Below are 18390 nucleotides of genomic sequence, written 5' to 3'. Positions count from 1 at the left end.
GGGTCGCGGGGGGTCCAGAGCCTACCTGGAATCATTGGGTGCAAGGCGGGAATACACCCTGGAGGGGACGCCAGTCCTTCACAGGGCAACACAGACATTCACTCACACACTCACACACTCACACCTACGGACACTTTCGAGTCGCCAATCCACCTGCAACGTGTGTTTTTGGACTGTGGGAGGAAACCGGAGCACCTGGAGGAAACCCACGCAGACACAGGGAGAACACTATATACTAATATAATACTATTAAAATTCTTCCATAAAGCTGGAGTTTTCAAAGTTGGTTATAAAATGAAAGACATCAGTGGAGATATGAGCATGAGTCTATTTCGTTACTGTACACACGTGAGCAGCCTAACACTAATCCTAACCTCAGGAAGAGATGAAATGGTGTTTAGTAAACGCTGGACTGTTTTGCAGGTCCTGACGCTGTAAGCTAGTATCCACTCACCAGGTCGGCCACGGGCGATTTCTTGCGGTTCTGTTTCTCCACCTCCACCTGCATCTTGGCCATGGGTTTAGCCATAGCCAGCGCTAGCTTCGCCTCGGCCTGGAGCTTCTTCTGCCTGCTGAGGAAGTCCATGTCCTCCAGAGACTCTGAGTCGTCTTCAGTGGTGTCCCGGTCCGAGTACGAGGAACTCTGCTTACTCTGAAACACAGCCCATGGTCAGAGGATTAGTGGAATTAGTGCAGTCATAGCCCCGTGAGTCTGGAGCAGGGACTTTTGTTTTTCCCCTGTATTCAGAGGTTCTGGCAACTCTGGTCAAACTGCATGATTTACTCTTATTTGGAACTAGGAGGACACATTTTAATGGACACAGTGTTTATCTGGTAATTTTTGCATGCTCATAAAGAAATACGTGCATTTTATGTTTACGTTTTAGGAGCGGTATGTGAATTTCCCATAAATAAAAATAATAATAAAAAATATATAAAATCACTTAATTAGTGTAAATAACAATCCACATGAGCAGTTTTGTCTTCCTTTGTCTACTAATTTATGCTCCATAAAGTGGGTCCTTCACATGGGGGCAGCCATGTTTAATTTAATTTAAGTAGGATATTTATGAACCAGGCCACTAGGTGTCAGTGGGTGACCATTTATCCCAATTGCCAGTTTTTAGAGAACTTGTGATCCTCAACTAATGTAATGTTTCTGGACACAACTGTGAATTAATAAAAGGTCTTTCTTCGTACGGAAATCTACTGAAGCCTCACTATAAGTTGATGGGGTTTATATTCACAGCGCACGGGTGTGAAGTTTCTCACGAGTTTGGAGTGTCAGTCTCATCTGAACAACAGATGAGAAGAGACAGGAACAAGATGAGCCAGATGGCACTAAACACCTCTCTCTCTCTCTCTCTCTCTCTCTCAGCTGTCAGAAGCTCAGTGCTCCAGTGATCCGTGTCTATCACAGTCTATGCTGAATATTCAGATCTCATTTGTTTTGCCTGTAGAACTCAACCATCCAGAAAATGGCCATCAAGCTCTACTTTGTCCCAGACGTCTCAGCGCACGGCCCGGACCCTCCACTGCGCTCTAATCCCTGCTGGCACACAATACACCCCCTGAGAATACAGCCCCCATCAATATACTGTGTAACATTACAGCCCCCTTGACGGTGTAATATTATGCCTAACCCTAAAAAATCACCCCCAAAAATACACCCACCACAAATCACCCCAATACACCCTCCAACAAGACCCCCCCAAAATACATGCACAAAAATAAACCCTTGGCAAATCACTCTCAACAATACGCACCCCATAAACCCCTCACAACAGAACACCCTCCAAAAACACCCCCAAAAATACACCCTGACAGATCACCCCCAAAAATACACCCTGACAGATCACCCCCAAAAATACACCCTGACAAATCACCCCGAAAAAATACACCCTGACAAATCACCCCCAAAAATACACATTGACAAATCACCCCCAAAAATACCCAGACAAATCACTACCAAAAATACACCCAGACAAATCACCACCAAAAAAACACCCAGACAAATCGCTACCAAATATATACCCAGACAAATCACCCCCAAAAATACACACTGACAAATCACCACCAAAAAACACCCAGACAAATCACCCCCAAAAATACACCTTGACAAATCACCCCCAAAAATACACCCAGACAAATCACCCCCAAAAATACACACTGACAAATCACCCCCAAAAAACACCCAGACAAATCACCCCCAAAAATACACCTTGACAAATCACCCCCAAAAAACACCCAGACAAATCACCCCCAAAAATACACCCTGACAAATCACCCCCAAAAATACACCCAGACAAATCACCCCAAAAATACACACAGACAAATCACCACCAAAAAAACACCCTGACAAATCACCCCCAAAAATATACCCAGACAAATCACCACCAAAAAAAACACACAGACAAATCACCCCCAAAAATACAACCTGACAAATCACCCACAAAAATACAACCAGACAAATCACCCCAAAAATACACCCAGACAAATCACCACCAAAAAAACACCCTGACAAATCACCCCCAAAAATACACCCTGACAAATCACCCCCAAAAAAACACCCAGACAAATCACCACCAAAAAAACACCCAGACAAATCACTACCAAATATATACCCAGACAAATCACCCCCAAAAATACACCCAGACAAATCACCCCCAAAAATACACCCTGACAAATCACCCCCCAAAATACACCCTGACAAATCACCACCAAAAAACACCCAGACAAATCCCCCCTAAAAATACACCTTGACAAATCACCCCCAAAAAACACCCAGACAAATCACCCCCAAAAAAACACCCAGACAAATCACTACCAAATATATACCCAGACAAATCACCCCCAAAAATACACCTTGACAAATCACCCCCAAAAAACACCCAGACAAATCACCCCCAAAAAAACACCCAGACAAATCACTACCAAATATATACCCAGACAAATCACCCCCAAAAATACACCTTGACAAATCACCCCCAAAAAACACCCAGACAAATCACCACCAAAAATACACTCAGACAAATCACCCCCAAAAATACAACCAGACAAATCACCCCCAAAAAAACACACTGACAAATCACCCCCAAAATTACACCCTGACAAATCACCCCCAAAAAACACCCAGACAAATCACCCCCAAAAAAACACCCAGACAAATCACCCCCAAAAAACACCCAGACAAATCACTACCAAATATATACCCAGACAAATCACCCCCAAAAATACACCCAGACAAATCACCACCAAAAAACACCCAGACAAATCACCCCCAAAAATACAGCCTGACAAATCACCCCCAAAAAACACCCCAGACAAATCACCCCCAAAAATACACCCTGACAAATCACCCCCAAAAATTCACCCTGACAAATCACCACCAAAAATACCCCCTGACAAATCACCCACAAAAATACACCCTGACAAATCACCACCAAAAAAAACACCCAGACAAATCACCTCCAAAATTACTCCTTGACAAATCACCCCCAAAAAACCCCCAGACAAATCACCACCAAAAATACAACCAGACAAATCACCCCAAAAATACACACAGACAAATCACCACCAAAAAAACACCCTGACAAATCACCCCCAAAAATACACCCTGACAAATCACCCCCAAAAATATACCCAGACAAATCACCACCAAAAAAACACACAGACAAATCACACCCAAAAATACACCCTGACAAATCACCCCCAAAAATACACCCTGACAAATCACCCCCCAAAATACACCCCAGACAAATCACCCCCAAAAATACACCCTGACAAATCACCCCCAAAAATTCACCCTGACAAATCACCACCAAAAATACCCCCTGACAAATCACCCACAAAAATACACCCTGACAAATCACCACAAAAAAAAACACCCAGACAAATCACCTCCAAAATTACTCCTTGACAAATCACCCCCAAAAAACCCCCAGACAAATCACCACCAAAAATACAACCAGACAAATCACCCCAAAAATACACACAGACAAATCACCACCAAAAAAACACCCTGACAAATCACCCCCAAAAATACACCCTGACAAATCACCCCCAAAAAACACCCCATCAAGGGAACACCTTTCACAAATCAACCCCAACAATACACCCACAACAAAAACCTTTGAAATTGCACCCCTTTTCTTACTTCCTTTCATTTTGACCTTCAGGGACCCTATTTCTTCTTGAATAATGTGGACATGGAAATGTGCAGGAAGTGATTCTGTGTGTTTTCTGTTTGTTTCATTTGCCCAATAAAGCTGTGTAATTAAATGGAGAGCAATTAATGGAATTACAAGATGCTGGTGTGATTCCCAGCTGTGGTTTCTGAGCTGAATTTTAATTAGAGTTTTGTTTCTACAGAAGGCTATTGTCTTGGTAAACATTTCGGTGAAGCCACATCCTTAAATATGAGTATTTACCTCATTGTGGAATGTGCTCATGACCACAGGTTTTCCACAGGTGTTTTCCCTAAAGACGTCTGGAAAATGGTACACCTAACTCCACCTCCTTCTATATGAAGGTAAAGATAGCGAAAGCTCACATGATGAAGAAGAGTGTAACTCTACCTCTTTACCACAGAGAGTACGGTAAATTACTCCATAACATCTGCGGGGAAGTCTCGGGTTCACAACCACACCACAAGGCAGGGACATTTTGACTCGGGTCGCTTCTCTTCGAACACATAACGTTATTAGAGTTTAAGCACTATAACACATTACATGGTAAAACTGTCTCTGGTTTACCGGTTGAATAACTGGGTGTATTCGACTATAGCAGGTACTCTGAATGAGCCAGTCCTAGTTTAGATGAACTAAAACTGTATTTTTAACATCAGTCCAAGGCATTTCAGCGCTAACTCTTAAACAGTGCTTCATCAGTTCAATCAGTTTTTTCACCGTGTGAATTGTGGACCAGTGTGAAATGTGAGGATTCACACTGGTCCACAAGCTGCTCATGGCCGCTGATGTTATGGTTTCAAATTTCTCAGGTTCTGATTGTTTTGTAGACCATATAACTGAACTATTTTGGATTATTTTGATGAGTTATTTTCTGATGTTTATTATTTCTTAAGCAATTAAAAGTAGGTGGAGTGAAGTAATGTAATGTGTGTCTCTGTTTCAGCGTCCACTGAAAGCTGCTTTACAGTCTTTGAAATATCAGTGAAATATAAGTGAATCTAAACTTCACAGAAAATGCAGGTTTTCTCAGAACAATGGTCAGGTCTCTCCACAATGACTGAGAGAATCAGAAAATTATCCCAATTATTCCAACTCTCCAGAAAAGAATCAAAAACATGTCATAAAGAAATATTGTATTTAGCTGTTTCATTTAAGAGATATTCTTTAGTGAATCTTCATCAACAGCCATTACACCTTGGGGCTGTCCCAAAATATAGTGAGCCTTCTACATAGAGAGCTTTTTACATCCCAATTCTTAGATACCTCATTATGCAGCCTACTGAGATACCTTAATCTGGGCAAATTTTAAGGCAGCATCGAACCATTCCTGGACCACGAAAGCAATCCCATGATGCAGCACAAGTACAACTCCCATCTATATCACTCTTCTCCCAGAAGACTTTGGGACAGACCTCTTGTTTAAACTATTTTAAATATGAGCAACCACTTGTGGGGGACCCACTCTAGGGAGCATAAACCGGTTCATATATGGACTACAAAGTAAATTATTATTCATCATAAATATTACTTTTAGCTACTCATTGAAAATAAAGGTTTATTAAAAATAAATAATGGCCACTCTGACTGTAAACAGAGGGTGGTCTCTGGGTTTCCCATGGACCACTATCTCTGCCTTTCAAGAAGATGTACAGTTGAAGCGATTGATTGAGTGACAGATTTATTGCAGCCTCTACGTTTTGTGTGTTTGTGTGTGTGTGTGTGTGTGTATTTACCATGGGGGACAGAGGCGTATCCAAACTAGTCTCTGTCTTGCTGTCGTCCGCATCACTGTCTTTGTCACTGCCGCTGTCATTGACGAAGCAAATCTGCAGGTTCATGCCACTTTGTAGCCTGTAGAGCACACACACACACAGAGTTTCACTACAGGTACAAACTGTGCAAATGTAATAATTTAAAGGAACAGCAATGGTCCACATTCTCTTAGCAGTCAAACTGCATCCATTGTCCTTATGAAGTTCAGGGTCGCTGTGGGTCCGGAGCCTACCCGGAATCATTGGGCACAAGGCAGGAACACACCCTGGAGGGGTACCAATCCTTTGCAGAGTGACACACACTCACTCCTATGGACACTTTTGAGTCACCAATCCACCTTTCAAAGTGTTTTTTTGGACAGTGTGTGTGAACCAGAGCACCTGGGAGTGGGAGGAAACCCACGCAGACACAGGGAGAACACACCAAACTCCTCACCGACTGTCACCTAGAGGGGTGATTGAACCCACAACCCCAGGACCCTAGAGCTGTTTAACAGTGACAGTACCTGTTGCGCCATGGTCCTCCCTCCAATTCATAAGCCATTTCTAAATAAAATATAATCTAAAAACCACCAAGACCGTGTGTGTTCAGTAGAAATGGCACAGGTAACATCCCCCCTCCAGTCTTTCACTGTACAGTGAAATTGCCTGCCTGAAGCCCTATTCAGATGGGTTTAGTTTTACGTGCGATGCTGGGGTCATGCCATTTTACCACTGGACGTCAGTGATGATTGCACGGGATAAGAAATCTAGGTGTAAATAACAGAGATGGGAGCAGCCAATCAACGCACTGCCTCCCACCAAAGATCAGCGGCTCTACTGGAGCTTTAGACTGTCACTACAGTCCTGAGAACAGCTCACCAACCAAAAATATCCAGCCCTCAATGACTTCATACCAGTGGTTAATAGGTGAGAGGATGGGGAAACACTACATTCACCGTTATTACAAAGAATTAAATGGTAGTAATTTATGAGTTGGAAACACATTCATAACACGTCTGTAGTTGCTATTGCCTAAAACTTCCCTATAGTTGCCAGAAGTTTCCCTCTTCTAAGTACTGCTTTAAGTCGTCTTGTGGATATGAGGTTTTCACAACGAAGTCTGATTTGCGTTGCATATTACATCAATTGTTGCCTCCCTCAGCACTTCAGTTCTCAAGAAAACCCAAAGGAAACATCTTTTAGGGTGGGATATGACGGAATATAAACCCACATCGGTTCCCACAGGATTAATAACCTGGGCTCATTTTTACTGCTTGTTATACGGTAGGTAAAATCACTGAGATACTTGGGCAATAATTACTTTAACCCTATTTCCCAGATAAAACTAATCCTATCCAAATAGGGCTTAAGAAAGTAACAGGATTAGCCTGGATGTGAGCCTGGACAAGGCTCTCTCAGCGATGTGATGAAATGTACACTGTAAATGTAACGGAGCCTCTAAGTCTTCCACATACACTGGATTTATCGGCAGCCAAACACTGAACGGAGATGTCTTAAAGTTAAAGGAATGGAGATGAGTGACGATGGCCACCATTTTGGATTGATGTTTTGAAAATGTATCAATAAAAATGATAAAAAAAATGAAATAAAAACTGCAAGGACTGCAACTGCCCCCCTCCCCACCCCACCCCCGACACACACACACACACACACACACACACACACACACACACACACACACACACTCTAGACACATGCTGAACATTTTTACTGAACATTAACACTCATAATATAAACTACCTCCAGCTTAATGTTGCACATTTTCCACCAGCACTTTACACTTTATAAATGATCTCTGTAATGTTCCCTACTGTTGCCCTTTGTACATTTCATAACACACTTCCTTAAGTTATATTATACTATTACGTCTGTACATATATGTATATATATATTTATATACGTCTTAATGTCTTTATATGACTTTGTTTTCTTCTTCATGTGCGTGAGCAGTCATTTTAATGGCCTTTTTAGATTTTATTTACTTAATTCATTTTTCTTTGCACCTATGATGGAGTTTGATTGGCTGTAGACCACACTCACACAGGCAGCATCCTGTGGTCTGTCTCTTTCCAGGTGCCACCCATTCTGAGAGTCCTGACCTGAGGAAACACTGCCTGCTGTGTTATAACATAGATCTGCTCTTTGGTGATTGTTTCCTGTTTTCACAGAATGTGAGGGAGTCTGGGCAGAAGAAGTGTAAGACAACGGATGTGACGGAGTAATGAGCAAATCTATCTCTGTGGAAGCTGTGCTCATGACCAGTCTATGTCTACTCACTGTCTGTGATTAAATCCAGTGTGATTATAAGTCATTGTTAAGTTTAACCAGGCACAAACCTTATACTCTAAAGTGTGTGACTGAAAATGTAGAAGCCCTGCGTCTCTTGGAATAGCACACGGGATGAATCACGAGCTCCCTGCTCCATGAGTAGTGCAATGTACAAGAAGCAATTTCTAATATTCCTCCTAAAATACAGTGATGAATACCTGAGTCACATCCTGGCTCAATAACGTCAGTGTATTTTCACTGACTGAGGAAGAGAGGGTGGTGATGACTGGATTCTCAGCTTAAATCCAGCAAAAACATAACACTGAATAGCTGTATAATTAGGCCAAAGCAATCTATCTGAACTAGAGAAAGCCTGAATAGATCAATGGCAGCTAAGTAAGTATTTACTGCTTTTATAATGGACTTTCAACTAAAGAGCTACCATTTTTAAGCATATAAATAATTAACAAAAATACAAGAAGAAAAATCAAAAACTATATTCCAGTGCATGGAACCTACACGACTCGACTAGGCACGGCTCTTTTCATTTTCCGCAGGCCAAATCTGGTCCCTGGTCCCTGGAAGCAGGTACTTTTTCAGTCCCTGCTCGCGCCGGGTTCCAACCGTGCTGAGTAGGTACTAAATGGTGATGTGTGAACCCTGCAGAGCGCTGATGTCAATCACCACGAAATGCAGAGCACAATCAAATCCAGCACAAACTCGCGGCTTGTAAAATCTCTTAAGTTACAGCAACGTTCACATTTGTTTTTATCAGATGCAAAATGGCAGCTCGTAACATTACCTTGAGGTGTTGTGAAGAGGTTTAAATGCTTCCGATGGCTGATGAAAATCTCCAGTGACAGCTGAATGTGCAACAAGGAAAACTGATCTGTGAGAACTGAGGGGTGCAGAGTTCAGTCCAAGAAATAAAAACAACACGATGAGTAAACAGTGACTAAATTTACAGCCGCCGTTGTTGTGGTTTTCAAAGACTGCACTTTCCATTAGAGACGGGGTTTTGCAATGTCAGTGCTCCGTTTTATGGGGGAGGTGTGCTAGCTTTGAGTGAGCCGAGCTGAGCAGAGTCAAGTTAGGCTCAAGTGCAGATGCTCCACAACCTCCCGTTTCTTGTCATGCTTTACTATGGAGATTAAACAAGCCGTGTGTGCGCAAATAAACTCTTGTGTCCACAATGGCTGCCCCATAAAGTATTAATATTACATGGGACGTCATATGGGAGTTATGAGTAGCTTCTGTTTTGGGAAGAGCATGTGTGCCGGGATCTGTAGACCAAGGGGAAGTTCTCCGTCTTGTTCTTAGAGAGACTCTGAAAACCAAAAACTTCCTGTTTCACATACCACAATCACACATATAAACACACACACACACACACACACACACACACACACACACACACACACAATCTATGCAATAGTACATAATAGTACCTAACATATATACGCCCACACATTGTCTGTGATGGCTTATCCAGTTCAGGATTGTGGTGGGTTCAGAACCCACTCGGACGCAAGGCAGGGGACGCAAGGCCCCCTAGAGGGGGCGCCAGCTTTGGGGGTTTTTGGTTGTTTCGGGGGTTGAACTGAAAGAACCAGTCTAATACATTCTGATCAGCACGATAAAAGCAATTGATGATGTAAGAAAGAGCAGACAGCTGTACAAAATCATCTGCATGATGAACCAAAGCACGGGAAACAGCTTTTATGAGGTGCACAAGTGATTAGATGATCTGCAGATTTCAATTCTGATCTGAGAAATGCTCCAAAATAACTCAGAAAAACAGCAAAAACACGTATCTCCAAGTATATTTGGTTGATTTTTAGTTCATCATCATCATTTGATGATGAATGAACCAATAGAAATGCTGCAGGTTTCTTGGAATAAAATCTTTTTACCTTCACTTCCTCTGAAAGTTAAGAAGGTTTTTTTCCTTCTCCTGTAAATGCATTGTTTTTGGAGATATATATTATATATATAATAAGAATAATAATGTATATACAATGCCCCATGTCCCAGGCTCATTGTGCCACATTTAAAAGACACGCTGTCGAAAAACTATTCCAGTTTCTGACATCATTTGAAACCATTAGCTCTCCTACATCTTGTGAACTTTTTGCAACGAATGCACCAATAGAAATGCCCCAAAGTCACTTCTTGTAATTTGGTCTAACAGTAACTATGCTGTAATAATATTCTGTTCATACTAAATCTATGAGATCATCTGTGTAAGAGGGGAGCTGATTCACAGCCACAGCTCCAGGGTCACGTGGTCCTGGGTTCGAGCTTCATCTGGGGCCTGGGGTGTCCTCTGGAGTCTGTCCAGGGTGTAGCTGTGCTGTATCCTCTCTACCTTACAGCTGAGGTGTGGTAAGTAGTGTTGCCCCACGTCCTGGTTTTTTCCCCGTGATTGCTCTCTTTCTTTACTGTCTGTCCCGGAAAATTAATCATCCTTCATGGGATGCCTATTGTCCCGGTTTTTCATGAAAATGCACTTACATTCACATATTCATTCATCTTTAAATAAACATATATTCTGTGGTTGCATCAGTGTTCTCTTCCCTGCATCTACATAGGCACGGAGTGCTGGTCTCTGTGTTGCTGTAGTGGAAGGATGCTTTTATTTGATTGGTTGTTATGTAGGCTGAATACTCGCTCCCTAGAAAGCTAGGGTTAGTCTCCAAGCTCTTCTACTACTCTACTGCTCTACTAAATATATATATTACTCTAATATTCTCACGTTTTGCAAGGAAGGATCAGTGGCTCATAACTTTGTGCCAGAATTTGTGAGAGTTATCAAACAGCTTGAAGAGAATTAACAACTTAATCCGATTCCAAAGGTATATAACATATATATATATTCCAGAAATACTTTAAAGGAAGTGAAAATGCATAGGTGTAATACAAACATTACTGTTATTTCTTTTGTCATAGTTGTTGTGGCTGTTATCACACACACACACACACACACACACACACACACACACACACACACACCCACAGGCTGCTATAAGCAGAACTTAAAGTTGCTGTGTCATGTGATGTCACTGCTCCATTTTAAAGAGACGATGACAAAGCCACAAAAAAACCCAGTGAGAGTTCATCGCTCATCTGTGCAGAGCTAGTGCAAGTCCCTTAGACAGCAGTGCATGACTTACAGGAAAACAGTTTGTGTTGTTTGCTGCTTGTAAAACACACACACACACACACACACACACACACACACTAGGCTGCTAGCCTGTCTCTGGTGTGACTCAGCTGTGTAACGCTATGGTTGGCCAGGGTCACGGTTTGAGAATTAAATCAATGACCGTAATTCCATTTTAATTCAGGTCAGAAGTTCCTTCGAAGATCACTTCACTGTATACAATAAAAAAAATCGAAAGGGGAATACTTTCACCAATAATGACAGACTCTGCTTCATTTCTAACTTCCTGTATGAGTGAAATAGGTATCAACTCAGTCGTCTTTCACAATGACTGTGAGCTGAATATATGTTTTTAATGAAATAACCTAAATTTACAGGAATTGGCTTTAATTGAAGAAAGGCCCAAGTTCAACCCAATGTCGATTTACAGCATCTCCACATGAATAAAGTACAGGATGACGACACAGTATCTAATAAAATGAAAGTTAGCTGAAAGGTAAAGACTAGTGTAACACTGCTGTAGTATAAACAGCAGACAACAGAGCTTTTATGTATTAGTTTCAGTAATGTTTCCCTGTGTTAACTTCACCACACTCCTCACAGACAGTCACCCGGAGGAAACCCACACAGACACAGGGAGAACACACCACACTCCTCACAGACAGTCACCCGGAGGAAACCCACGCAGACACAGGGAGAACACACCACACTCCTCACAGACAGTCACCCGGAGGAAACCCACGCAGACACAGGGAGAACACACCACACTCCTCACAGACAGTCACCCGGAGGAAACCCACGCAGACACAGGGAGAACACACCACACTCCTCACAGACAGTCACCCGGAGGAAACCCACACAGACACAGGGAGAACACACCACACTCCTCACAGACAGTCACCCGGAGGAAACCCACACAGACACAGGGAGAACACACCACACTCCTCACAGACAGTCACCTGGAGGAAACCCACGCAGACACAGAGAGAACACACCACACTCCTCACAGACAGTCACCCGGAGGAAACCCACGCAGACACAGGGAGAACACACCACACTCCTCACAGACAGTCACCCGGAGGAAACCCACACAGACACAGGGAGAACACACCACACTCCTCACAGACAGTCACCTGGAGGAAACCCACACAGACACAGAGAGAACACACCACACTCCTCACAGACAGTCACCCGGAGGAAACCCACGCAGACACAGGGAGAACACACCACACTCCTCACAGACAGTCACCTGGAGGAAACCCACGCAGACACAGGGAGAACACACCACACTCCTCACAGTCTTGGTCTCACCCGGAGCAGGACTCAAACCCACAACCTCCAGGTTCCTGGAGATGTGTGACTGCGACACCTACCTGCTACACTGCTGTGTCTAGAGTTCTTCTAATATCCTCTTTTAGACAGATGAGCTCTTCTTGAAACCCCCAAAGCTGCAATGAGGGATCATTCAAAAGAAAAGGGGTTCGTCCAGGAACCTAGAGCCGAAGGACTGTGCTTAATGTATCCCAGGGAGGAAGTGAGAGTTCCTGTAAGAGCTTCTTGAGGCACCCAAAATATATTTTTAGGTCACCTGAGTATCCCGGATATTCGTGGCCATTTTAGTTTTTAACAGTGTAGGGTTCGACTCCCAGCTCATGCAGGAACACCAAGCTACAACAGTTGATAGATAGATAGATAGATAGATAGATAGATAGATTGTATGCATTCATTCATCATCTCCTATTAGCTGTTAGCTGTTAGCTAAACACCCACTATCACACGGTGCCATTTTCACTGGGAGGGTGAGGACAAGCCCATGCTTCCTCCGAGAAAAATGATCTGAACCACCACTTTCTAAAGCTCCATCCCTGGACAGAGGAAAAACCAGTGCCCAGGTCCATCACATCAGCTTTCAGACTCCTGTTCAGTGAAAGCACTGCCGTGTCTGATCCTCTCATATGAGCACAGCACACACTAACACACCACCACATCAGTGTCACTGAGGAAGATCCACCATCGAGATCATACCTGCTCTGTGGGGTCCTGACCATTAAAGACCAGGGTGAAAGGGGGATAATAAAGTATGCAGAGCAACCGCTGGACTACAATTTGTAATTGTCGAACCACAGGGTACAGTTAGTGGAGCTGGAAAGCTAAAAAGACCAGGGTGTAGCCCCTCCACAATGCCTCGGTAATGTGTTTCATTAAAATAGAAATGATGGACAAACTCCAGCTCTCAACTCTGAGCGTAGGAGCACACACTGACCGTGAGGACAGACTGGGTTTCCCACTCTTGCTGCAGCTTGTGTAGATGCCAGGTCCATCGTCGAAGAAACTGCCCAGCGCCAGCTTCTGTCTGATGGACTCCCGCTCATTCTTTTGGGCCTGAGACGGACACAGAGGGAGAGAGAGAGAGAGAGAGAGAGAGAGAGGGAGCGAGAGAGAGAATGTAATAAGCTGTGTATGCTTTAGAGACACAGTAGAGGGCGTCATTGAGTCATAAAAAGTGAGCAACGTTAGAGGAATGGCTCGGATGAATGAAAATGAATCAGCAGAATCTGTATAACATTATAATGGAGGTCTATAGAGTCATCCCTTCAATCTCAGCTTATAATGAACACAGAATATGTCCAAAGATTTGTAGACACCCCCCTAAAAACAGTTGCTTTCATGTGCACATTGTGGACAGCGAGGTTCAGCTTGTATAAAATACATAGAATAGCACTGCAAGTAAAATGGGACGCTCTAGAGCAGCTACACATTTAAGCCACACATGCCAAATGCCAAGTGTTGGCAAGAGTGCCTTTCCAAAACACACACACACACACAGCACTTGCTGAGCTGTCCAGTCTCTAATGTCAGATCACTGCAGTGGAGACAGTAGAGGTAATGTATTTCCATGTAGCCGAGATATTTGATTAGCCGTGCAGTTGAGTACGTATTGATCCATGACATATTGTGTAGAAACAGATATGATTAGCTCTGTATGTAAGTGATCTAGTAGCTGGACCCAGGGGAGAGAGAGAGAGAGAGAGAGAGAGAGAGAGAGAGAGAGAGAGAGAGAGAGAGAGAGAGAGAGGCGAGAAAGAGAGGGAGAGTGAAAGAGATAGAGAGAGTGAGTGAGAGAGAGAGGCGAGAGAGAGCGAGAAAGAGAGAGAGAGGGAGAAATAGGGAGAGAGCGAAAAAGAGAGAGAGAGCGAGAAAGAGAGAGAGGGAGAAAGAGAGAGAGAGAGCGAAAAAGAGAAAGAGAGCGAGAAAGAGAGAGAGAGGGAGAAAGAGAGAGAGAGAAAGAGAGAGAGAGAGGTATGCTCTGATGTGTATATATGTGAGGGTGTGTGTGTGTGTGTGTGTGTGTGTGTGTGTGCTGGTGTTGTGTAGGTGAGGCCATCTCTTCCCGGACTCAGCTGGGCGTGAGGTCACTCTGCAGACAGTTTCCAACACAATCTCTCAACATGTTTTTATTTTTGAAGAATTAATTCCCAGTTTTCTCTAATCATCAGTCATCAGCAATTCCACCTTATAATGTAATGCTACAGGGCAGGTCAATCGTTCTGGAGGAGAACGCCAACTGCCCAGATCTATCATGTCTTGTGAGAGTGAGGCCAGCTGTGCCCTTGGAGGGCTGTATGATATTAAAAAAGCTCAATATCACACGGTGAATCATATTCATATTTATTTAAAAAGAATTTGATGTTTGTTTTTTAAAAAAACACAATGTGGAATAAAACGTCTATCAGTATGAAAAACAGTGCTGTGATATTATTGGTCATTTGATATCACAAGCCTCACAGTAATCCTAGATCCATGCTGTGTGTGTGTGTGTGTGTGTGTGTGCTGTGAGCGTGTGTGTGTGAGCGTGTGTGTGTGTGTGTGTGTGTGTGTGTATACTGGGATCAGATACGTTGCCTGTGCCAGACGAGGGTGGTGCCTGGCACAGCGTGACTCAGCAAAGCACTCTGGAAGGTTTGTGCTGGTGCCAAGAAAAAAGATGGCAATCCTCCTCTGAAACACACACACACACACACAAACTGATTGAATCCTCACACTGAAGATGTCAGGCTGAAACCTATGCGAGTGTGCGGACAAAGCACAAAGGTCTGATATAAAGCCAAAGATCATTTAAAGCCTCACGCTTTTCTTAAATTCCTCTTGCTCAGGGGCATTGAGTTCAGACGACAGAGAGGTGTGTGTGTGGGGGGTGGGGGGCGGCGTATATATGTTTCTGTGAGACTGTGAGATTCAGGGTTTAAAGCCCCTGGCGTTGGGTGGAGCTTGTGATCCACAACTAATCACTTAATAAATTATGACTGTGATTATATTGTGATTATTTGCTACAAATTAAAGTCCAGATGATGTCACAGCACATCACAAATGCAGCTGCTCCGCTCTTAAAAATCACACACACACACACACACACACACACACACACACCACACACACACACACACACAAACAGACAGCACCTGTTGGACAGCTGCGTGTCAGGGGAAGACAAAGCAGCATTAGGGTCCTCACTGTAAAAGCATCACCTGTGTGGTGTGTGTGTGTGTGTGTGTGTGTGTGTGTGACACATTAACACACAGAGCACCACAAAGTCATCACTGACTGTTGTTTTATCAACTGTCCCTCTGCTGACCCCAGACCCCCGACACCTGTTCAACCAAACTGTCCCTTTCTACAGCAGCTCTTATTACTCATCTCCACCACCATGGCGACAAACAGCTTATATAAAGGGTTGTAAATATCAGAGGTGCATATGTATCAATATCACTACTGTGTAACCAATCAGCTTCGTGTTGTTACACCTCCAGCCCCCCGCCCCAGTTGTAAATTCCTAATCCTGTAAACAGTGTAAGAAGCGCTGCCTTTTTAAAGGATGTCAGAGAATGATCATGTTTACATTCAGCTTGCAGTGGTTTAGCCCGCCCCTTCAAGACAGCTCACTGAATGAGGCCTGGTAAGAAGCAGCCAATCACAACAAAGAATATCTATCGAACAATGTGAGGAGACGTAGGCCATCTCTCTCTCTCTTTCTCTCTCTGTACTTTTCTTCATCTGTCCTTCAGAGGAATGTTCTCCCAGGCTGGACAATGCAAGCTTTGTGTGTGTGTTTGTGTGTGTGTGTGTGTGCGTGTGTGTGTGCCTGTGCATGTTGGTTGCTATCAGAGATCTCGCCTCCTGTCATCTGCACCCAGTTCAGTCTCGTGAGTATAGGAGTGTGTGTGTGTGTGTGTGTGTGTAGATGTAGCAGGTATTTATTTACAATGCGACAACAACCTCATCTTAATTTCCAATCTGAATGTATTTGTAGGAAGCTGTACAAACAGAGAAAACCGGGCTGTGTGTCCAGAGCTTCCTACATCTCTCCTTCAAGAGAAAAATCACTTTTCCCTTCCCTTCCCTTCCATAGCTTTGCTGATAATGCAGTGACCTTTGACCTCTGGGGCCTCTGCTGCTGTCACTCTGTCCTGTGTTTGTATATGTGTGTGTGTATGTGTGTGTGTATGTATGTATGTGTGTGTGTGTGTGTGGCATGTATGTGTGTGTGTGTGTGTGTGTGTGTGTGTGTATGTATGTATGTGTGTGTGTGTGTATGTATGTGTGTGTGTGTATGTATGTGTGTGTGTGTATGTATGTATGTGTGTGTTTGTCTGTGTCTGTGTGTGTGTGTGTGTGTGTGTGGCATGTATGGGTTACCGGGGCAGGTTTGGACTTGACTGTGAAGAGGAGATCTTTATATAGACCTGAAAAGCTACTCAGAGGCTGTGTGTGTGTGTGTGTGTGTGTGTGTGTGTGTTTCTGTCTGTCTCTAAACAGTTTAGTAAAAACACTACAATATAATAATTACCTTCATGCTTCTGCGCAAACTCAAACTTTAAAATAATTGTGACGCACGACAGGAACTGGCCATTTCTTTTTGCTCCCACACAACTGGAAAACACTGAGATAAATACGTGAAGCAGTTCAACTTGTTGTACGTAAGGTGTAGCATCTTTAGACCTGGTGTAGACGTTGGTTTATATATGTTAAAGCGCAATATTACTATATATTGCATAAAAATAACATATTAACATAATAACATAATAACACGTAAATTAGTTAAAGCATAAGATGAACAGCAGTTGGATCACAGTAGTGTTCCGTGAGATCATCAATAACCAATAAAATTCTGATTGGCACTGTGGTAAGACCTTGCAACCTTATGAACACACAATACGTACAGTACAATATGTTTCACTCCTGGGAGCCGTGGGGAAGCCTGTACTCATTGCTGCTCAGGAAAAGACAGAACAGTCACTTCACTCCACCTTAAATTTCAGACTTTACCATGCTCAGCAGAGACATACCCCACTTATCCTGTACCTCAACTAAACCCCTGTGGTTTGGGACACAGCCGCCTGCGTTCTGCTGTGCTGGAGTCAGCCTAGTCACAGTGAGACCGCTCAGACGGGTCAGGGTGTGCAGTAAGTCGTAGAGTGATAGGGTTTAAGTGATCCTGACTCTAATGATGAGATACGCTGCAAAACTACGTTTTAAAATGTGGGATATTACAGAGATCAAGTGGTAGATTGCTGAGTTAAAACTGTGCTGAAGCATTACCTCCTTGTAGTCATCCATTATACAGAGGGCTGACGCTCTGTGGACGACATCATCAAGCCCAGTATGGTCCATGTTGTCAATGTCTCTCTCTCTCTCTCTCTCTCTCTGTCTTCAGTGCTCAGTGCCTGTGCGCTCTTATTAATCCCAGATCTGTTGTAAACCTGAGTACAGGACTAAATGGACTAAATGGACACTGGTCTCCATGCTTCAGTGCTGTCCAGCAGCTAGTGTCTGTGTTCCTGCAGACTAAAGACTGACCCCCCCACATTTCTCCTCACCTCAAACCTGACCACTTCCCAAACATGGGCGGTCACGCTGGGAGAGAGAGGGGGGGAGAGAGGGGGGAGAGAGGGTGTGTGTGTGTGTGTGTGAGAGAGAGAGAGAGAGAGAGAGAGAG

At 43.5% G+C, this 18390-nt stretch overlaps 1 protein-coding gene across 1 annotated transcript in view; it reads right to left on the bottom strand.

Moving 5' to 3' along the window:
• The window catches only part of schip1 (schwannomin interacting protein 1), a 29355-nt gene extending 11290 nt beyond the window's left edge, over positions 1-18065 (bottom strand). Inside the window, exons 1-4 of the mRNA XM_066652224.1 lie at positions 17994-18065; positions 13660-13778; positions 5924-6041; positions 455-652 (exon numbers count right to left, since the gene is read on the bottom strand). Of these exons, the coding sequence (XP_066508321.1) occupies positions 455-652; positions 5924-6041; positions 13660-13778; positions 17994-18065 (507 nt within the window). The remainder of the gene's footprint in view (positions 1-454; positions 653-5923; positions 6042-13659; positions 13779-17993) is intronic.
• Positions 18066-18390: the final 325 nt, after the last annotated feature.

This window comes from Hoplias malabaricus, chromosome X1 (assembly GCF_029633855.1).
Source record: "Hoplias malabaricus isolate fHopMal1 chromosome X1, fHopMal1.hap1, whole genome shotgun sequence".
Taxonomy (NCBI): domain Eukaryota; kingdom Metazoa; phylum Chordata; class Actinopteri; order Characiformes; family Erythrinidae; genus Hoplias; species Hoplias malabaricus.
Note: the sequence above shows the minus strand (reverse complement) of the source record. Positions and strands in the feature narration are given on the sequence as shown.